Consider the following 23,777-nt stretch of genomic DNA (forward strand, 5'->3'; position numbering starts at 1 on the left):
GCAGCAGCTTCACCTGCCACGCCACCGCGCCTGCCCCTCCCAGGTGGTTTTACTCTGAACCTGGGCCTGGTGCTAGAGTGCACACCTCTGTCTCGGGCTCCAAGGTCCCAGGACATCACCTACAAACAGGTCTTTCTGGTGCCAAGGTCACCTCACCTGTCCCTGTCACTTCTGACAGGAACCAGGGATAGGAAAAGTACCTGGCACAGCCTCAAAAACCAAGAGCACTGGGGCCAGCGTGCTGGCAACAGCAGGTTAAGCCAGTGCCTGCAATGCTGGCGTACCGTATGGGCACTGATTCCAGTCTGAGTTTCTCTGCTTCTGATCCAGTGGTTCCCTGCTAATGGTCCTGGAAAAGCAGTGGAAGATGGCCCAAGTGTTTGGCCTATGCACCCACACGGGAGATCCACATGAAGTGTCAGGCTCCTAGCTTCAGCCTGGCATAGCCCTAGCCATTGTAGAAATTCTAGGGAGTGAACCAATGGATGGTAGACCTCTCTCTCTCTCTAACTCTGCATTTCAAATAAATAAATAAATAAATCTTAAAAAAAACACACACACACAAGAGCACTGGCTCCTCCTAGGTAGGAGGAATAACAGAGGAAGAAGTGCTCCTCCCCGCCTCCTTGCCAGGGACCACACACCAGGAAATGGTGCCTTTCCCAGGAACTTGAGAGGCATAGCACAGAGCAACCTGCCCAAACTAGTCTCTCTTGGAAGAGCCATGTGTTGTCTCAAAAGTTAATGCAAATTTTTCTTTCTACTCCTGAAATGGGAAAGCTGAGGAAATGCAAAAATCACTCTTCCTCTGACCCTGTAGTAAAACCTCTGATGTACTCAGAGACTTCCAGTAACTCCTATGAAATTCAAAATGGTGGTTCTTCCACTCAGGTTTGACGTCAGAAAGACTCATCCCACTAGTCACAAGATATCTGAGCTTGAAAAAGTCAATTAACAGTACTATACCTCAATCTCCTCATCTATAATAATAATAATAAAAATATATATCTCCCTTCATAGGGTGACTGGAAGGATTATATAGAAATATGAAATAAAGCATAGTAATACACCCCAAAATGATATTATGTGTAAAAATATGTGCAAGGGAGTTAAAATGTTCATGGAAGATGGAATTAGATGATGTTTATTATGGTACAAAGAATCCCTGAAGTCCACGTATATTGAGGGGTATTCAAAAAGTTCATGGAAATGTGTTCTATGAAACAACTGTGCATGGAATCAAAATTTTTTGAGCCAAAACTTGCCTTTTAACTCCATGTTTTCATGAGTTTTTTGAAGTTTCCTTATATGTGCATGCAATCCCTCAGGATAGAAAGGGTAATCAAAGGGTAATCAAATCACCTGCTCAGAGTTAACCCTACTTGGGAAGAATCAGTATCTGGCCCTGCTTCTTGTTGCAGGGAATCTCCTCACCCTTAACCTTCCTCTAAGCGGCCCAATTCATCTACAGACAGATCCAGAAGAAAGTTTATCCTTCTTGAAAGAGCACCTGTCCTCTGGTCTCAACTCTACTCTTCCTGTGATATTTACAACTATTACTATTGTAAGCTGATGTGAATGTGAACTTTAAACTAGTGCCTTAATGTATGTAGCCCCAATAATAAAAATTTGGTCTTCCAAGGCATACATTCTCTATTGTCTAGAAAAGAAAATTTGAAGACTTTGGAGAATGCAATCTTGAATCAATGTGATGCAGCCCCTCAGGCATTCCCACCAATGGAGAGATTTAAAAGGCCCACAGATTGCTCAACAATCTCTCGAGAAAGCTTACTGATCACTGGAAGAGAGAGACGGCATATGTCGACAACCATGCTGGCATCTGAGAAGGGTAATAAGAGAAAGTGTGTGAAGAGGGGAAACCTAGCTATGGCCAACTGAGGAAATTGGTAAATTCTCCATCCAAAAATTAACTGTAAAGCTGAACAAAACTGATAAAAACACATTTTGACCATTGGCAAATTGATCAAAGAGAGACAACCATCTGGGAAATGTTTACGCTTGGAAAACTGTTGAACATGTAAGTGCAAGTGGGAATCTGTGGCATTCTTGCCTGGGACTGCCTCCATCCTCCACCCTCCAAGTTCAGCTAGCACCAGGATGGAGAAAGTCATAAAGATTGAAAGCTTTGCTGCTGTCACAGGGGCTCACACTTACCTGTGTGAAGATAAGCAAACAGATGAACAGACAGATGAAGAAATGGCCACAGCAAGCTAAGGGGAAGAGGCATAGAGCTTCCATGACTTCTCGAGGTACCACCTTCCAGGTACCTGCACGTGTTCAGCTCTTCAGAAGCTTTCTGAATCTTGTCCGCTCAGATTGTTATGGAAGCTTCATTAGGTAGACATGATTGATCACATCATTGGCCATTGATGATCAATCTTCAGCTTCTCTCCTCCCCAGATTGGTGAGTGGGGTTGAGAGTTTTAGCTCTATAATCACATGGATGGTATCCCTGGTAAGCAGCCCCTATCCTGATGCTATCCAGGAGCCCACCACCAAGAGTTGTGTCATAAAAACAAAAGGTGTAGATTGGGCATTGATGCACAGTGGGTTAAACCACCTTTTTTGACACCCACATCCCCTATCAGAGTACCTGGTTCTAGTCCCTCTGCTTCCCATCCAACTTCCTGTTAGTGCATCCTGGAGATGGTGGATAATGGCTAAAATATTAGGGCCCCTTCAACCTGTACGGAAAACTCAGATGCTGTTCTAGGCTCCTGGCCTGGTCCATCCCTGGCTGTTGTATTTGGGGAAAATATGGAAGATATTCTCTCCCTCTCCCTCCCCCTCTCCCTCTCCCCCTCTCCCCCCTCCCCTTCTCCCCCTCTCCCCCCTCCCCCTCTCCCCCTCTCCCTTTCAAGTAGTTGAAAAAAATAAAAAATAAAGATGTTCCAATGACCCAAGATATCCTGAGGGATTAAGGAGCTCTGTATCAGGGTACAGGGCCAAGGACCAAATAGTACACACAACATTTTCCTAGCATTCTAATCTACATGAGTTTCAGGATCTCCTTCTCAGCATCCCAGTGGAGAAACCACTTCTCTCTTTATCATATCACAAAATCACCAATAGCAATAGGGAGCAGTAAGGACAGAGGAATAGCAACAACAACAAAAATTAAAGACATGTATAAAAAATGGCACATGTAAATGAAAACATGTCAATAATTCCATTAAATGTACATGCTCAGAGATGGTCATACTAATTGCAATAATTCATAGTTAGGTACTGAGCCTTAGTCCTATACCAGGCATTGGTAGATGTCTTTCTCTTGATGTCCACAGGACTCCTATGGTGTCATTCTTATTTCTATTTTAGAAATGAGGAAACCAAGGAAGAAAGGATTGAAGGATTTGCTGAAGGAATGATAGAACAAGAAAAAAATAGTTTTCAGGATCCAGTTGGCTCAAATGATGTGAAGTTTCTAAACCCATCCTAATAAAGAAATGAGGTCAGATGCACAGTTGCAGAGGACAATGGAAAGGGAGCAGTATCAGCTGCTGTCCTTAAATGCTCTCCATGGATGGACCCACATCTTCAAAGTGATGCTCCAGGCAAGTGACTCTATTATCTCTTTTTGCTCTGGTTTGGGTATGACTCCAGTGTATGCCCCAAGGGCTCGCATCAGTGTGGAGATGTAAAGAGGCGGAGAGACCCTAGGGGGTAAGGCCTAGAGCAAGGTGATTAGGTCACTGGGACAGTGCCCTTGGGAGGAATAACACAGTTCTCATGGGACTCCAGTTAGTTCCTGAGTGAGTAGACTATTATAAAAGGGCAGGAATGGCACTGCCCATTCTGAGATTTTTTGGCTCACTGTGTGATCCCTCTCACATTCACTTTTGCCACCACGCCATCCACCCTATGACTTCTTCCTGTGCCTTGCTGTTTGTTGGTTGAGCCTCCAAAAACTGTGAGCTAAATATATCTATTTTCTTTGTGAATTATCCAGCTTCAGGTATTTTGTTATAGCAACAAAAATAAATGAAAAATGAACACACTTTACAGGTGAAGAAACTGAGGCATGGGTAAATTCACTTGCCCAAGTTTACATAACAATTAGTAGAATGAGGATCCCAGCAGAATTAGCTACCTGCAGAGCTGTGTGTGTATCACACTATTTCCTTCCATGGATTAGATGTCATGATTATTTTGTTGATGAGGAAGCTGAAGCTCTAAAAAATTGTCAATCATGACAGCGCATGCACTAGAGTAAAAAATCAAGCCCAAGTCTGCCTGATGTCAGGAACCACATGTACTTGGGGATGGGGTGGGGGCAGGAGGTGAATTGAGGTCCAGATTCACTGCAATCTCATCCTTTAATCGTTTTGATTTTAGGTAATCAGCAGTGAACAATGAGCAACAAGTGGGGCTTACAAAAAAAAAAAAAACACATTTGTCTTTAGTTTATTTCTTTATTTCAACATCAAATAAGTTGAGAAAATGGTTTACAGGTGCTCCAGCTAGATTCTTTTATTAAGGTGCAAAAGAGGTTTACAAGTGTAAATTTCATTAAACAAAGCAGTGCAGCGACAAAACAGAATCACATTGTAGTATGCATTGGTAGAAGGGCATAGTAATCTGTCAAACACAATTTGGCATTTGAGCCTTTTCCCATAAAACAAGAGCTCTACACTGGAGAGTAGATAGTGCACAAAAAGCATTGTTTATAAGTTGTGAGAGAACATAAACTGGCAAAAATGTCACTTATTAATTCAAGTCTGTATGACCAATGACCTCTCTGTGAATGCAAAGGGGTCCATGTCTGAGGCACCTGCTCATGGGACTGTATGTTGTTTTCAGGGTGCACAGTTTTGTACACGCACACACGAAAGATGGTTTTGGGACATGGCAGCATTTACGTATTTTAAAAGTTCAGGCACATTTGGATGCAAAAAAAAATAGAAAATTTTTTTGAGTTTCCAAAAGACAGTGCAAAATTGAAGTGCCATACTAAAGGCAGCGATAACGTACGAAACAATCTTGAATGACTTTAAAAGAGGCCACAGTCTTTACATGGGAAGGCAATGCAGCTGGAAACAGCATAGTCACACGAATGAAAAGATGAATATTTGGGACCACAGTTAAATTCATTTGCTGCAGTTGAGAATGAGTAAAGTTCAGGGGTTAACCTGGGAAGTGTATGTTATTATCTGGATCAACCACCCTAGACATTCCCCAAAGAAAATCATGGTTGCCTTGGGAGTTACTGTCTGACTCTGTCTTTAAAATGATTGGGTTCTCCAAGCCAATACACCTGTGACTATTGGACATTACCACTGTCATGAAATTATTCCCAGTGTCCAGAGTCCATCTCAGAGTTGGAAAGTATGATAAGAGGTTTGTAACTGGTTCTAAGTAGGGATAGAGGTACTCTAAACCAACAGCCTAACTCATTGGCTTTTTTAATGTAGAAGATTCAGTGTGAGGATACTTCAGTGTGATTAAAAGTAAATAGTCTTGTTCAGCCCCGAAAAGGCATCGGAAATGCCTTGGCTAAATTCAGAAAATCTAAACAAAGGCTGCATTTGCTTAGGGGCTGGGTGTTGCAGTCCAGTTCAATGGGGTTTTCTCTGGATGAGTTTGTATCTCCTACTGCTACATGGTAACTACAAAATCACTGCAAGTAGGCTAGGCAATGGCTAAGAAAAACATGGACCATTAGCTGTTCCTTGGACTCACAGCTGAGGCCCTTGCTTCTTCCCCATGATTGATGTTGGCTTTTGGGGAATGGCTGTCAGTGGAGTCCTTAGTTTTGGATAATTGTGCAGAAGTTGAATACCAAAAACGGGTACACAATCCAGGTACCAGAAATGATCTGCCTCAAAATACTTTCAATATTTTGATCACCATATTTCCCATTCTCCAAATTCCCTAGCCCATTTTTCCACCCTACCCCAACCTCCTGGGTATATCATGCCTTTCAAATTGCAAATGACCTCAGAGTGAGGGAAAAGCACAAATTTCTCCAGCAGGGCCCCTCTACCCCACCGCAACATCAGCTGGAAAAAGTCAGCTGCCCATTAGTGACACTTCAAATAAGAAGCAAAACAGATTTCTAAAACACTGAGACTCTTGGGCTAATATTTCAACCATCTGATGTTCTCTGCCCATTGCAAATGTAGTAGTTTCTTAACATGAATACAAGTACATTAGATGAATAATGTAAAACCCTCCACTGTATTATTGTTTGGATTTAGCTGGTATTACATCATCTATAGTTCTAAAGATTTTTTTGTTGTCTTTTTATTTTTTTAAAAGAAAAATCTAAGTATAAACATTAAAAAGAACCCACTGACCCATTAGCTACTGTCCAAAAATATTACTACTGATATTTTGGTAGAAGCAAAATTAGCTGCCCTGAATAATTTTCCTTTTCAGGCATAATCTCTGCTACATAAGATTGTCTAGCATTCAATATCCAACAATAGGCATCTGGATTAGTGCTATTTTGTCTACTGTGGATACAAAAGTTGATATGAAATGTGATCTTCATTTAAATGAATAAATCACAAGGTTTAGGCATCCATGACTGCATACATGACAAGGTAGCTTGAAAAGTATACAAAAAAACTAAAGATTTCCCCCTTGGTTTTCACATGTTAACCCAGTCAGTCAAATTAAATCCAGAACATAATTATTACATTCAATTGTCCAATAAACAAACAATGCAATTTCAAAAAATATATATTATACTATATAAGGTGCTTCTTTGATAAACAAAAGAGTCACGTTCTTAAACATATTCTTAACGCAGATACATAAAATTGTCCCCAAATTTAGATGCACATATAGGAAAAAAAAAGTTTTTGGCCCTCCCAGTCTCCTAGTTCTTTGGTGCTCACTTAACTGGGCAACCAGAAAATAGGGCAACCCACTTATCCAAGCAGAATACACCAAGGGAAACCTAGCAGCTCACCTCTCAATAGGGTTTGAATTCTAAGCAATGAAGTTGCTGGAGGGAAAAAAACCCTTTTTAGTTAATTAAAAAAAGAATAATTCATAATTGTACTAGGGAAGCCGAGACACAAGGGAGGCCCTATGTGTGGGATGAGCCATTTGTTTTCAGGGACCAAAGGATTCCTGTGGCCCAATTCTGGTTTTCTGGTTCTCCTGGCTTAGGAAGTTTAAGGGCATGGTTTGGGGGGAGGGTTGGGGGGGTGGAGCCAAACCCTGATTTTTGGTGAGCCCTAAACCACCAAAGGCATGTGTGGTCTGACCAGGTGCCCAGCAGCCTGAGCAGTGAGTGGGCTGATTCCAACACTCTTCCCCTGCCTGGGTGTGCAGGATGAGATGGAGGAATGCAGCTGTCCACTGCACCTCTTTGTATCCAGGCCATGGTGGGCAGGGAAGAAAGGGTGGACCACCCAGCGCAGTCCAGCTGTGCGGTGCAGGGCTATGGGGAGCTTCCTCCTGCAGCAGGGCCACCCTGAGCAAAAGCTCCTCCTGCCTCACAGTTTCATGCAGATCTGACTCGATTTCCCTTCTCGTTCTCTAGCAGCCACAATAATCACACGCATTTACTAAAATCCCCGTATCCCAGGGCTTTAAAAAAAAAATCACCAGAGTGCTGGTGCTGGCTCATTGAAATTGCCTGGGGTGGTTCATTGGCACTAATAATTCACCTTCAGTGTCCCACACTGGGAAGAGCCAAGTAGAGTGCCCTCTGCTGGTAAATTTGAGATTCTCCCCTCTCTCCCTACCCGACCACAGCTGGTCCTGAAGTTGACTTTACTCCAAGACCTGGAAGGAGGTTTTCTCCTACAAAATGAAAATAGGGACAATGAAAACTGGAGCTCATCCCTCATATAGGGATATTGATATATGTGGAGGTTACTTTACTTAGATCCACTTTTTGTTTTTCATAGGTCTGTGGGCAGCAAGAATGAATGGGAACCCAGGACCTGTACATGGTGCCCTGGAATGCCAGCAGTAGTGTTTCAAGCCTGAAGGTGCAGTGTACTAAGGTGCTGTCGTCTTGAAAGGGGTTCTTCCTTTCCTTTGTGTATCTTGTATTCCTATAGGTGAAATGGATCGATAATCACCAAACATTGTGCTACAGCCATGCAATGGAGCAACAGGTATCATCACTTTCATAAAATGATGCATGACTATAGGAATACAAGAGGATGCTAGAACTAACTCTTGTGCTAGCTTTCTCCAAGTCAGCAATGAAAGGAGCCACTTTGAATTCTTTCCTGAGGCTATTACAAAGTGCTTTTTCAGAGGTGAAATAGCTACTCCCCAGGCCTGGCTCAACAAATAGATTCAATGCACATAGTCATCCCATAGGCTGAGTTCCATCATCAAGAGCTACAGGAATCCTCATGCTTAGTCATGGAGCAATGGGGAGAAAAAGAGCTGTTACCAAGATTTAGCCCTGGAATCCCTGTGGCTGTTCCCAACAGAAGACGTGTCACTAAGAACTGAGCAAGCAAATGAATGGCCACTCATATTAGAAAGCCACTGGTGATGGATGCATGCCAGAGTGTATGCAGGAGACAGGATTTGGCTACAGTGATGCATGGCTTGGGTGAAATGCTGCAGGGATTCACAGAACCTTGGGGGAGCTGGGGAGCTCTTAGATTGTGCTGGGGAAATCCTCAGCCTCTCCAGGGATATAATAGGTTTGCAAGGAATGTGCTGAAGCAGCGCTGGTGGTAGTCAGCTGGCCCTGGGCAGGCTCCTCCATGGGCACACCCCCACGGTTGGCTGGAGCATGCAGGCGGTGGGCATCCAGCATCTCCAGCAACAGGTCATACAGGGGCACCACGTTCTTGCACTTCATATTGTACAGATGTTCCATGCCTTTGTTACTACAGGGGGAGGACACAGAAAGGACCACATTAGACTTAAATCCTTAGCAAGGAAGAGTAAGAAGAACCCCAAAGAGACTCCAAAGCCAATCTGTTTGGGGCAGGTGGCTGGGACTCATTTGTGCACAATGTTTATCTCCCACCTCCTACAAAGATAGTCCCACCCTCCCTCCATCCCCTTTCAAGGTCTTTGCTACACAGGTGAACTCAAGTGAAAATCACCTCTATCCCCAAGACAGAGAAGAAGAGAACGGGGGGTACAGTGAGGTTTGCAATGTGGGATGCAGTTCACAAGACCCCCTTGTTTATCCCTCTTTAGGAGCCTCCCTCCTCATAGAGCTTGTCCTGCCCCTTGGAGGAATGAAGCTCCCCCCAGACTTAGGGCATCTGCACTCATTCCAGATGCACTTCCCCCAAATCTTCCCATGCCACCCACTCTGAGAAGCCTTCTAATACATCTGTGGCCACTGCCTCAAGCCCTATAGCAGCCTCAGCCATTCTATTCCATATTATTCCATTTTCTATATCATATCTGTCACAAACTAAAATTCTTCTTTCTACAAGGGGTCTTCAAGAAGTTCATGGAAAACACATTCTGAAAAAAAAATTATACCAAACTTATCTTTTGATTCTATTCTCCACGAACTTCTTGTAGTATGCCTGTATTTGTGTTTCTTCTCTCTGCCCCAAACACACACACACATGAACTCACACTGCAACCTCCAGGAGGACAGGGATTTGTCCATCACTTTGGTTAAAGGCTCAGAAAACTGGGGATAAGTGGGTAGAGGGGAATATAGGCAAATAACTTCTTCCTTGCCTTCTCTACCAGAGAACACTGTCCCCTCCACACCACCAAAGGGAAAGGGTGGGGTGGGAAGAACAACCATTATCTGGGTGGAAATTTTTTCATAAATATTTATGCCTCATGAGTAGGCAGGACCTAGAGAATGTCCTAGAAAATGTCTACATTATTAGGAGGGGAAAAGTCAGCCCTATTTGGAGACACAGCCTGGAAACACAGCATCAGAGCAACCCAGGCCAACAACACAACCTGAGTTAGGTGTTTCTTTGTTTTTGTTTTGTTTTTTCATCTAAAATGTTAAAGTTAAATGCCCCCTGGATCTGCCACTGGCTTCCTCATTCAACCAAATGAATCACATTTACAATTAGATGAAACCCACTATTAAATTTTCTGAGTAGCAACATATGGCTGAGGCAAAGCTTAACAAAACAGTTCTGTGATTGAGATTGACTGCAGTGAAGCACCAAAACATCATTGTGTGTGTGTGTGAGAGGGAGGGAGGGAGGGAGAAAAGGAAGCTCAGAGCTTCAATAGACTAGCAACATCTCCCCAGCTTTTCACACAATTCCAGAAGAAGCTCTACAGAACTCTCATCACTGCTGCCCTCTGCCAAACATTGCTAGCAAAACCAGCCAGGGCTGAATAGTGAAAATATATGTAGTATTAACTAATTAGGCTTGCTAGTGCTGACAAACAGTAAATGGATGTGAAAAGTCAGTCATTCCTGTCAACAAACAACATTTCCTTATGACTACAGTTTCCTCAGAGTACAAGGCAATGTTTTTTCCAGGGATAGATTACTTTTACACACAAGTGACATGGCAGATACCTCATTCTGATCCTTTTCCTGCTTCCATCCCTGAGCTAGTCATGAAAAGAAACAAGCAGCAATGTAGGGAAATTTTTACTCTGAATGCAGGCTCTTACTCTGCCTGGCAAATGGGAGTCCTTCATCTGCTATGTAGGGATTCTTGGGGAGTCCTAAGAAGAGAGACTGATCGTTTCTTTGCCAAGTGCAATCCTTCAAATTCCAAATTTACAGGGCAGAGAAAAACCTGCCATGAGTCGTTCGTTTGTTCACTCATCCATTCTTTGATTTGCTCAGTGATGATATTAGGAGCACACACTACATGTAGAACATCTATTATCAGAAGAAATGATTCTGCAAGACTGTCCCTGGAAAAGGTTGGCACCTGGGCCTTTGGTGGGACATACTTTCCTCTTGAGCCACAGTCTCGGCTTGAATGCTCCTTAAAAATTAATGAAGGACTAAAATGCTCAAAAGGTGTTTGGATTAAGAGACAGATGCTTTTTTTCCACTGCTTGGGTCCCAGCATGAGACCAAGGTCACGTGGGCTGCATCACCCATGACTACCTGTTCCTCTAGTATGTGTCACTACTTCATGCCATTGCTGTGGTCTTTCTGGAATCTGCGGAAATGACTCTTCATTTCTTCCCTGCAGGGTGAGCTCCTCTTATGAGAATGGCATCCCCTAAACTCTCGGCAAGCCAAAGTACACGATTAGAATGGAAATGAGGCTAATTTCAGCATTTGACACAGAAAGACTATTTCCTCTGCTGGTGTCTCTACTTGATTCCTATAGAAATTACTTACTGAGTCTTTTGCCTAGCACTGCATTAGGTGATATTGGGAACACAGAGTATGCGAGACAGATTATGATGATTGCCTCACAGAGCTTACTGTTCTATGGACAAAAAGAAAAGGGGCAGTTGCAAGAGGGTAAAAGAGGGTATAATTCGCAGTATGTCAAAAGGGTCAGGGGATGATTTCTACAAGAAGTGATATCTAAGCAATAAATTGATGACAGCTCAAAAATCACTCCATCTGCCGTATGTTCATGATCCTTAACTATAGGTTCTGACATGTCATTTGCTTGACCAGTGGAGTGTTAGTAGACGTGATTTAACCAAAGGGTTCAAATACACTTGCCCAAATGTGTGCTTTTTCATACCTTGACCATCACTAAGAGAACATATTCAAGCCAACCTCCATGTACCAGGAGGCGAAAGGCCTGAAACTTAGGGCATAGGCTCACCTCTCCAACCTGCAGAGCTGTGGTTTAGAGTCTCCTATCTCTACCCCTCTGATGTATGGATGAGCCCAGCCGTGATACACAGGGCTGCCAAGCTAGGCTGCAGCCTACAGTAAAGCCTCACAAGGAGGTCTCAGTACATTAAGCAAGGGCTAGATCACAAGGAATATGGTATACATACAAAACAAAGGGATTTATCTTTTATCTCAAAGCAACAAGAAACTACTTATGGTTTTAGGCAAGAGGACAGCATGATTAGATTTGGCCTTAGAATGATCATTCCAGCTACATCATGGAGAACATGTTAGAAATAACCAGGAATGAAGGCAGAGAGACATGATAGGTAGCTGGCACAGAAATCCAACAGGAAATGATAGTGACTTGGAACAAGGTGATGGCAATGGGGTGACAAGGGGTTTGAGAGGTATGGGGGAGTCTGCATTGAATCTCCTAGAGGCATCTGGTCTGAGAGCCCCTCAATTGCTAGGGTAAGAAGGGAAAAAATGAGATGGGAGCAGTGATGGATGTACCCCATGCCTGCCGAGTAGGCTTACAGAGCCCCCTAGGCACCCACACTCTAAGACCCTGCATGTGCTTCAGTTAGAGTGACAATACCATTTATAACCACTCTTGCCCTACACTCTTAATGCCACCCTCTTCTGTCCTCCTGTAGCATTTACACTTACTATATACCAGGAACTATTCCAAGGGCACTCTGCATATCCAGGCATAAACCCTATAGTTTAGTGCAAGCTTCCTTTATGTCTCCCCCAGGAACCCCTGGACACCTCACCTCATGTGGCGGATGTGGGAGAGGATGAGGAGGAGCTGGGCCAGGCGCCGGTGTTGCTGTTGCAGAGTCAGACCCGCCTTGGCCATCAGGTGGATCAAGGTGTCTGTGATCTTGTCCAGGACACGATGGATATGGTCCTTCTCTTCCAGAGACTTGAGGGTGCTGGACAGAAATGTGTACACTCCTGAATGTGCAGAGAGAAAGAGAAAGACTCTCAGAGATGAGGTCTAGGAGACTGGGATTGTCCATGGGACATAGTCATCAACCAGGATCCATATTTGCAGAGTAGGAAAACCATGGGGGTGTTTAGGACCCAGATGAACCCAAATGACCATGTGTAACTCCTAATGAATGCACATGTCTGAGAGCACCCAGAACCAATGTGGCCTCCTATGCATGTGCCCAAGTTCCTGCAAAAGGACAGGGCCTTGGGGGCCATAATAGAGAGGCTGACCATGCCTTCTCAGACAGATACCAACCCACGCTATGCATTTAACACTGACAGTCCTGAGAGGGAGCCATTATTGTCCCTTTTCCATGGAGATGCCTTAATCCATGAGGGTAGCTTGGACAACAGTCCCCGAGCTCAGACTGGACACAGTCTGCTGACTCCCTATCTGCTAATAACACTAGGGGCAGCTGAAGCTCCTGGTGAGATTCACAGAGGAAGGGATGAGGGATTGGCCACCTGAAAGGAAAGTTTCCAAGAACTTGTTTCTCTGTTCCCAGTGAAGGCTGGGGCATTTGTCAGCCTCCACTGAAAGGTTTGTGACAACGGTGGGTATAGGGACCTTGGAACAACAATTTTCACTGCCATGCAAGTTGCAAGTTTTCTCTCTTGTTTTTCTTCTGCTTTCTAGGCCACAGTAGACTCAGAACCAAAGTCAAGACCATCATGGCACTCCAGGCTTCTAGACCCCATTAGTCTCAAGCTAATAGGTCTCAGGACCACTCTGCGTTGAATACACAGGTTGTAAGGCAGAATTCTCTCCTCTAGGGTTGCTAAGCTGGGAGAATCAGACAACTGTACATGGCTGTGAACAACCTTCTTCTCAACACATGGAACTCCTGTCTGCAGAAAGGAATAGAACAGCAGGGGTGGTTTGTCGGAGGAGGGATGGGGAGAGGGAAAGTGGGAGGGGCAAGGATCGGGGACAGAAAAAGGCAGAGTGAGGGAGAGGGATGGAAGGGGGGAAAGAGAGAGCAATATCCAGTTGCAATCACAAGGTCCTACTTTTTATAATTATCATTTGACCTGGGTCCTTTCATAGTATCCTTCCTAACATATGAATCAACAAATTCCCTTTTTGCTCAAATAATGTAACTTAGGTTTATATCATTTGTTAATGGAAAGAATCCTATTTTAGTAAGTTATGAGCTCAGCCCAAGGACGAGGAGGGTGATTGACAGGTTGACAAGAGGATGGGAGAATGGAGCAGACCTTGGGTCACAATGATAGATTCTTCTCTTAAGTGAACTCTCCAGAAATAAGCTTCAGCCTGCTTGACCACACTGCCTGGCAGGGACAGATGGCGCATGTTTTCCAGCCAGATGCTGTGTGTTTAGCAACATATTTTTGGTCTTCTATTCTACTCACTGACCATCTCATTCATATATTTCTTCTCCTCTCCCACCCCATCCGCTTCAGCCCCTTCATGTGAAAGGCCTCCCAAGGCTATGGACCCCTGACTTTACACTGGTCATGTGGAGTGGAGGTACTGCTCACTTAGCATCCTGGAGGCTGGAAATGAGGAGAACACCTACACAGCAGAACTTACAGTAAACAGGGCTGTCATTGCACAGAATGGAAAATAGCTAAGGTTTAAACCAAACCGAACAACAACAACACAAACAAAATGGCTAGAATCTTGGTTTACAAGACAAAGGGCAAAGTCCTGTAGCTTTTGCTTTGATTGAAAGCTCAGAATGAGTATGTAGTAGACAGGCAGGGGATAAGAAAGGAATTGCTAGATGGCTTCATTATATTTCATGTGGGCTTTTAAGAGGGAAGAATGTGTCCATCAGAAAGACAGACATCCTGTGGTCATGGGGTTGGCTTGGAGAAAGCAGGTGGCAGGGGGAAAGAAAGCAGGCTGGAGTCTGGGTCAGCCCCAGCTGAGTCCCCATTGGCTCTGCCTCTCCAGGTCCTCTGTGTCATCATTCACATCTCAGTCTCACATCTTCCAGAGGTCCTGCCACTGGCTGGATTCCCCAGGAACCCAACCCACTCAGGCCACAGAGCTGAATTAGTCCAATTGGATGATGTACTTTCTACCAATTTCCTTCTTGGTTACCTTCCAGGACGCTGGCCTCATTCACAGAGAGTCCTTTCTTATTCAAGGAAACCAAAGAATGGAGGATCAAAGGGCTCAGATGTTCCTCCCTGGGAAGGAGACACTGTGCGTTTTACTGTGTGCTCAGTGTTACAACACAGTGTGCTGGAACTACAGCAGTCCCAACGACCAGCCTTTCCAACAGAGGTAAATGACTTGGCACTCAGCCTCCAGCAAATCAAGCTTTCTCTTGGGCTGCCAATTCCCCATCCCCTTCAGTGCGCACACACATGTGTGTTCCTTCATCCAGTATGCATTTATTGGGAACCCATTGAGTGCATGCCTATGTTAAGAGACAGGGATTCCTTTCAAGTGTTCATGTTTGAGAGGAAGATATTGCCTGTGGAGAGAAAATTTTCTTAGCATGGCCTCTCAGGATGCAAGCCATTCTCAGAGCAAGCCTGTTTTTCCAGTCCTGTTTTGGCACCAATACAGCTTATCATCTCATCCTTGTCAGCAGATGCTTGCTAGCCATGCAAATATACTTAGAAATAAAAATACAGTCCTGTTGAAATTCCAATAATTGACAACAGCAGCCATCATCTTTTGGACTTTTCTGGCAAAACACAGTTGGTGTCAGCTACCTGTTGCCCCTAAGCCATCTGAAAGATACTACAGAAACACTAATTCCCAGAATGCTTCAGGGGCTCTGGCAACTGCTGTTAAGAAGCAAGAGCAAAACATAGAATCTGATAATTTCCAAGTCCTTGGTGATGTCTGCCACCCCCATTCCCAGCAGCACAAAGTCAGTGAGCAGACAGTAAGCGCCTTCAGAAGGATTCTTGCAGCAAAGCAAGCTGTTGCAACTCCGGATCCTGCTCCAAGTCCAACAGATAAAATCTGTATGTCATTAGTCAATCTTGAGGCATTGCAGGCAAATCTGAGCTTCCAAGCATTCTGCATCCGGTGGCCAATACTGCAGACTTGGGAAAAGGCCTTGGGAAAGTCTCATGGTAGGAAAGAATGGAAACTGAAGCCACATGGCACCCCCATGCACTATGGGTCTTCATCAAGTTCATGGGAACCTGTACTATTAAAAAGGGAAAGTATATCTGGATTTCAAAATCTCCTGCACCAGAATAAACTAAGCTTTTAATTTCACTTTGCCATGAACTCTTGGAAGTGCTCACACAAGAGAGATGGTGACTCCACCTCTTTCCTCTAACTACCCATCATGCTCTCCCTCACCTCCTCATTCGGCCAGGATACTCTCCCTCTTTCCTTTTCAGTCATCACCCCTATCCAGATAATGGAGTCTGCTGAAGGCAGGTGTGCCCCCTCCATTGCAGTGCACAGCATACCCGGCAGGCAGCACTGGCACTGCCGGGGGCCCCCAGCTCCCCCTGCCGTTGGCCTCCACGAGGGTCACCTCTGACTGTTCCTGGAGAAATGAGGATTGCTGACACTTGTAGCTTACCAGAAGCTTGAGGATACTTTTCAAGCAAAGCCATGCTTTTTTTTCTTTCTTCCCCTTCCCCCCTCTCCCCACCTTCTTCTCCTCTCTCTCCTCTTTCTTTCTTTTCCAAAAGGAAGAATGATACAACAGACCCTGGGAGAATTCTGCCTTTGACTGCTTGGTTAAAAAAAATAGAAAAGGAAAGGACTCAAAGGAAAACAAAGAAAATTGCTGTAAGCCTGGGCCAGAAAGCGTCCAGCCAGCTTGGATAAGGGACAATTTCCAGTGACCATACAGGATCCAGTGGTTAATCAGCACATCAGCCTTTTGGGGTTTCTATTGGGAATTGCTCCCAGGACCACAGAGCGTATTTGCTCAGAAGTAGTTTTGAGGCTAACAGTCTGAGGAGCACCATGTTTGCTGTGCACTTCACCTTCTTTGCTGTTCTCTTGGGAGTGATTCTGTCCCCAAATGGACATTTGGGCAGCTTGCTGTCTCTGCTGCCACTCAGGAGAGGCTGTGTATGGTTTGTTTTCACTCTTTATTCTGCTGAAGCTGAATGTTGTAAAAGGAGATTCAGGTTCAATATACCATGAGGGCTGGGGTATGGAAGGATAATCGAGGTGAGTGGGCTCTGGACTTCTGCCACCATTTCTCCTGCTTTAATCAGAATAGTTTACTTCACCCGATTTATAGATGTAAGTTTCATGAGGTTCTTTGTTCATTTACAAAAGAATTTTGATTCTGAAAATTATTTCAAAACTGCTATACCATTGATTTTAAGACCTTTTAAAACCATAATCCTGGAATTCTGTGTCTTTAATTTTTTGCAAGGTAATGTTTCTGTCTTTCTTTTCTTTCTCTCTCTCTCTCTGTCCACTCTGTCAAAAAAAAAAAAAAAGAGAGAGAGAGAGAGAGAAAGGTCTTCCTTTTCCATTGATTCACACCCCAATGGCCCCTGCAGCCGGTGCACCACGCTGATCTGAAGCCAGGAGCCAGGTGCTTCTCCTGGTCTCCCATGTGGATGCAGGGCTCAAGCACTTGGGCCATCCTCCACTGTACTCCCGGGCCACAGCAGAGGGCTGGACTGGAAGAGGAGCAACCGGGACAGAATCCAGCACCCCAACTGGGACTAGAACCCTGTGTGCCGGCGTCGCAGGCAGAGGATTAGCCTATTGAGCCACGGCACCGGCCGGTAATGTTTCTTTAGTGAGATAAACCTGTCACAGTGTTATACTGTTTCAATACAGTTTGTAAGCACTCTAGTGTTCACTTAAAATGGTGTAACCCATATACCTAAAGAGTATGTATTCCTCCATATGTCCACTTCTTGAAAATGGCTATTTCTGGTACTAGTTAACTTTATCAAAATAACCAGAGAACTCAGCCATTTCAATTCTATATGTAGGATAAACAAGGAAAATATATCTGAAGTTTTGTGACTCAAGAGATAAATATGCAACTCAGAACCAAAAGATGATGATGCTATTTGTTGGTGACTGGCGCTGACCACCAGAAGGTACTTAAGTGCCCATTGCCCTCAGGACACATGGACATCAACCAGTGTTGTGTTCTTAGACGGTATGTCATCTTTTTTCCAAAGCTGAGGCTAAGTAATAGTGTTGATTTTATATATAAAAACTTCTATCTATACTAGCTCTGTTCATTGATTTTAGCAAGGGGTGGAGGGACATTTTTTCATTATTTTATTCATATAATATCTATTCCACAAAGAATTTTAAATTGTTTACCCATTTCACACAAGGAGTAAAGTGAAGGAGTAAACCAACAGCTGACATAATCTGGATAAATGGAGAATAATATGAAGAAAATAACAAGCCCAGGAGTCAAATTAGCACACAGAAATTCATCTGTATGGTTCCCAACAGGGGCCGCAAATCTGGCCGCAGCAAAGAGAACATATTCCATTATAAAGTTTACAGGCTTTTAATAAAAGTAAAATAAACTAGGCCAGTTGTTCAACATAAAAACCCTCCTTCAGGCAAATCATTACAATGTCTGCTTTTCACCACCAGGACTTGGTAAGGTCATGCAACTGAAAAAGTTAACTAGTCTCTGGTAAGAGACTAGAGTGCAGATTTTGGGTATTGGCAATTAGGGCTGCTCTGTTTGTTATGATAACCATATGGGCTTTGGGCAGGCCTCAACGTCTCATGCTGTATCTGCCAGGATGGACTCCAGTCCCTATGCCCTGTTATGACTGCACCAGCATGGCTGGGACAAGGCACTGATAGGCAGCAGGATTCATAAAATAGGACAGTGGTACAAAAATGCTATGACCTCTCATGGTGTAGCAGATTGGGAGTCCAATCTGCCTGTTTTCAATCACTTTCACTTGACTGGTATAGATGTCTATGTATGTTCTGGTTACTGTACTGTGCAATAAATTAACTCAATGTTGAGGGGTGAAACAAAGGTTTAGATTCCATTGGTCATGAATGGGCATGAATTGGTCATGATGGGATGCAGAATGAATGGTTTATCTCATCCTCATGATGTCTGGGGCCTCACATAGAGAACTTCATCAGCTAGTGATCATTTGATGGTTACAGGCTGGAGTCACACTGGTTCATCTTTACTCACATCAATTGAAGCATGAAAATACTAGGAGTTTCCAGGATTTAGATGGACAGACTGATGAATAGGAGCACAGAGAAATTTTAGGGCAGTATAATATTGTATATGATACTACAATTGTGGATACACTCATCAAAAGTCATAGGTTGTACAACACCAAGGATGAAAACGAGGGGCTTCAGGTGATGTGATGTGTCAACTTAGGTTCACTGACTGTAATAAACATACCACTCATATAGGGATGTTAACCATGAGGAAGGCTGTGTGTTTTGGAAGGCCAGTTTGTTGTATGGCGTTTCTCTGTGAACATAAATCTGTTTCAAAAACCAAGGTCCATTAAAAAATAAAGTAGATGTCTAAATGTAAATTTAAGAAACTGATTCAGTTCAACTATAATAAATTGTTGGGAAGTAGATACCCAAAGGAGTTAAGGAACTGGGGCTAGTAGATGCTAAAGCAAGCAGTAGGTTTAGGCAGGGCAGCTACCCTAGGCTTGCCCAAGCTGGTAACATGAAGTGGCAGAGCTGGAAGTAGAACCTGAACCTCCCTTACTCCTGGGTCAGTGCTCAAAAGCTACATAAACAATTTTTGAATTTCAAGTAGAAACTGGACTTCCTCCAGAGATATTTGAGAAAACTCATCCTAGAATGATTCAGGAGCCATTCTGATTTTCAAAATGTGCAGGATGGCATGGAGAAAAGAAAGAATTGAGATGCTCAGGCATCTTCTAAGAGTCTCTTGAATTAAGGACTTTCATCAAAACATAAAAGAGGGAGAGAAGGGGAATGAGGAAAGGAAAATCATTATGTTCTTAGAGTTTTATCTAGGAGCTATATTGAATCTGTTGAAAACTAATTAAAATTTTAAAAAATAAATACTTTGAGGTGGTAAAATTATGTTGACATGGGAGACTTTTTTTCTTGGTGGCTTTTCTGTATTTCCCAAGTTGTCTGCCTAAGGCATATTACTTTTATAATTTAGTGGAGGAAAAGACTATTAAAATACAAAATCAAAGTGCCTCTCATTCCTGTAATTTCATGAGTTTTGTCAATACCTCGCCTGTGGAGAGGGAAACATGGTTGGTGTATGGATAGCCCAAAGCAGAGGAGGAGCTTGCTGTGGGGGTATTGCTGATTACTTTTATCATGTTTACATAATTTCTAAGACTGTTCACATTTCTGAATGTCTTTAAGGCTCCTCACTGCAGCAGGACATGGAGCTAGCAAATCTGTTGCTAGAGACTTTTTGAATTTTCTTAGTTAGAAATGCCTCTGCCATGGGCATAATCAGAACTCAAGCAATGTATCCGAGTACAAATCCGGGCATCTAAGACTGACCGTATGTCATTCCTGGAGGACTTGCAAGTCAGGGTGCTGAGAAAGCACAGCATTAAGATTTGATCAGAAGGTGCTAAGGGTTTGATTTCCACTTAATGTGAAGGCTGCGTGATCTAACTCAGTGACTAACACTAACACATGATATTCCAAGAGAAAAGGGCAGATCCTTCCCTTGTAAGATGCAAATGAATTCTACACTCTGGGTGTTACTCATCACTGTTGGTGATGCCAAGTTTGAAGACTAAATAAACTTCCCCTGCCAGTCCCCATGACATGCATGCTTAGCCATCCTCAGAGTTGACCACCTGGACCATGGAGCCCAACATCTACCTTCAACTGGAGAGGAGCTAGAAGTTAGAAAACACCTGCTCCTTGTGTCTCCTTAGGATTGACAGGGTGCCATTTGAATGATCAATGGAAAAGGCCATGGCTGGAGTGACAGTGTAGCCACAAGCTGCTGCTTTCAAGCTCTTTACTGATCAGGAGGAGTCACATCAACTAACCAAGCCCTAGTACACAGAGCAAGTGTAATCGTGAGGCAGCTAGAAAAGTTTTGAAAGAGAAATGCACTTACAGCTTTTCAATCTCTTGTCTTTCAGTGGCAAAGGGCCAGTGGCAGAAGGTGAGATATAAAATGGTCCCACTGCTTTGAGCACCTGACTGCATGGAATAAGGCAAGTTTGCCAGCAGAGTGTGCAAGTAACAAGATATTTTTCAAATATTGATTTATTGGGTCCGGTGCTGTAGCGTAGCATGTAAAGCTGCTGCCTGCAGTGCCGGCATCCCATATCAGTACCAGTTCAAGTCCCGGCTGTTCCACTTCTGATCCAGCTCTCTGCTGTGGCCTGGGAAAGCAGTGGAAGATGGCCCAAGTGCTTCTGCCCCTGCACCCATGTGGGAGACCTGGAAGAAGGTCATGGCTCCTGGTTTTGGATCAGCGCAGCTCTGGCCATTGCAGACATCTGGGGAGTGAACCAGCAGATGAATGATCTCTGTCTGTCTGTCTCTCTCTGTCTCCCTCTCTCTCTGTGTAACTCTGCCTTTCAAATAAGTAAATCAATTTTAAAATATTGATATATGTATTTGAAAGGCAGAGTTAGAGATCGGGATCTTCCATGGCAGGGCTGAAGCCGGGAGGTAGAAACTCCATCTGGGGTCTCCCACACAATGGTAGGGGCCCAAGCAGTTGGGCCACCTGTTGCTTTCAAAGGTGCATTAGCAGGGACCTGGATTGGAAATGGAGCAGCCAGGACACGAACAAGTGCTCATATGGGACGTGGGCGTTGCAGACAGCTACTTAATCTGTTGTACCACAACACCTTTCCCCTGAAGTTATGGAACTTAAAGTTTACTTAACAAGCACCTATACAGATCAGAAAATAAAGCACAATTCTGTGATAAAAGATACTTTTCTTCAGAAGGAGATGATTTTAACGTAAGCTGTGTAGAACCCTTGACTGGCTGGCAAGAGGAAGGGGTGTGTTCTCTGGGCTCCTTCTCCATCTGCAGGCAGCTCTGACGACTCATGTTCCACACTGTCAACTGATAGACAAAGTTTGCTGGACTGTTTGGCAAATGCTTCCAGAGCTTTAAACATGCTTACACTCCTTTCAGCCAGTACATAGACTTTTTTTTTTGACAGGCAGAGTTAGTGAGAGAGACAGAGAGAAAGGTCTTCCTTCCACTGGTCTTCCCCGGAAATGGCCGCTACGGCCGGCATGCTGCGCCAGGAACTAGGCGCCTCCTCCTCGTCTCCCATGCGGGTGCAGGGCCCAAGCATTTGGGCCATCCTCCATTGCCTTCCCGGACCACAGCAGAGAGCTGGACTGGAAGAGGAGCAACCAGGACTATAACCCGGGGTGTTGGCGCCGCAGGCGGAGGATTAACCTAGTGAGCCGTGGATAGACTAGTAGATAGACTTCTAGTAACATAGGCAAAAGTAATAATCAAAAGTGGATAAGGGCCTGCATTGTAACACAGTGGGTTAAGCCACTGCCTGTGACACCAGAAAACCATGTCAGAATACTTGTTCGGGTCCCGGCTATTCTGTTTCTGATGCAGCTCCCTGCTAATGTGTCTGGGAAAGCAGCAGAAGATAGCCCAAGCACTTGGGCCCTTGCCACCTCTGTGGGAAACCTGGATGGAGTCCCAAGCTCCTGGCCCCACCCTGGCCATTGTGGTCATTTGGGGAGTGAATCAGCAAATGAAAGAGCTCTTTCTCTGTGTCTCCCACCATCACCTTTCTCACTTTGCCTTTCAAAAATTTAAATTTTGGGGACCGGCAATGTGTTGTAGTAAGTTAGGCCTCTGTGGCACCAGTTCATGTCCTGGCTTCTCGTCTTCCCAACCAGCTCTCTGCTAAAGCAGTGGAAGATGGCCTAGGTGCTTGGAACCCTACATTCACATGGGAGACAGGAAGAAGCTCCTGGTTCCTGGCTCCAGATTGGCCCAACTCTTGTCATTATGGCCATTTGGTGAGTGAACCAGCAGATGGAAGACTTCTCTGTGTCTCTCCCTCTCTCTGTAACTCTACCTCTCAAATAAACATTTTTAAAAAGTGAACAAAAGGCATAAAAAGATTTCAAAGCAATTAGTATTCATAATACTAAAGGAGAAAAATCACTTGTTTAACAGTTTCAAATTTGTTGACTAAATCATGTTATGTCCTCACAACTGATTACAAAGCCGATCAAAAATGCATTTTAAAGAAAAATATATGTACAATCCTAACCAAACTGTGTAAATATAATCATGTGGTATAACAAGGTTTCTAGCTACTATATGCCGCATATATGACAATGGTCCCAGAAAATAATAAGCTGAAAAATTCCTATCTCCAGCTGATGTGATAGCCAGAGTAACATCATAGTGCAATACATTACTAATATATTTGTGATGTTGCTGGCATAAATAAACTTACCATGCTCTAGTCACAAAAAACTATAATACATACCATTATGTACATTGCATCATATTGATGATAAATAATCATATTGCTGGCTTAAGTATTCACTATAGTGAAGATTTTAGAAAATTATAATTATTAAAAAGTTTACTATGAAACAGTGTGCTGGATTATACCAGCAGCAGCCTCACCAATCTCATGCTTGCTGCATGTTGATTGTATGAAGAGGCCATCTTCTAGGTGTGTGTAAGTGTACTACATGCTGTTTATACACAGACAAAATCATAGTTCTCCAAAAGAATCCCTGATATTAAGCAGCTCATGACCTAATTAAATGCATACACAGTATGGCTAGGAAAGAAAATAGTAGGTAACACAGAAAGCAGGCCTTGTTCTAAGAGCTAACTGGCACTAACAATACCCTGTGAGGGAGGCACTTTAATCTCCATTTTCATGCACAAGGAAATGGAAGCACAAAATGTTTAAGCAACTTTTCTAATGTCTTAAAAGCAAGAAGTTGCATAAAAGGGATTTGAACGTGGCATCAAAGTCCATTGCTCTTAACACTTACAGGATATTCCATTAAGATGCCTCAAAATGTCAATATGGTTGGTTAACTTCAGGCGATTTTATATTTCCTTAGTTACATTTTATATTCTTAAATTATTTAAATTGAACATACTGTTTTATAATCACAATTTAATATTTTAGAAAACAATTCT

The 23,777-nt window shown here is 43.6% G+C and overlaps 1 protein-coding gene across 13 annotated transcripts in view; it reads right to left on the bottom strand.

The window, feature by feature from the left end:
• Window positions 1–4,419: 4,419 nt before the first annotated feature.
• The window catches only part of ESR1 (estrogen receptor 1), a 466,687-nt gene continuing 447,329 nt past the window's right edge, over window positions 4,420–23,777 (bottom strand). For all 13 annotated transcript variants that reach the window (XM_070073401.1, XM_070073399.1, XM_070073398.1 and 10 more), the window contains exons 8-9: window positions 12,487–12,670; window positions 4,420–8,834 (exon numbers count right to left, since the gene is read on the bottom strand). In XM_070073401.1, coding sequence (XP_069929502.1) covers window positions 8,600–8,834; window positions 12,487–12,670 — 419 coding nt within the window. In that variant the 3' untranslated portion in view covers window positions 4,420–8,599. The remainder of the gene's footprint in view (window positions 8,835–12,486; window positions 12,671–23,777) is intronic.

Source organism: Oryctolagus cuniculus, chromosome 5 (assembly GCF_964237555.1).
Source record: "Oryctolagus cuniculus chromosome 5, mOryCun1.1, whole genome shotgun sequence".
In the NCBI taxonomy this organism is placed as follows: Eukaryota; Metazoa; Chordata; class Mammalia; order Lagomorpha; family Leporidae; genus Oryctolagus; species Oryctolagus cuniculus.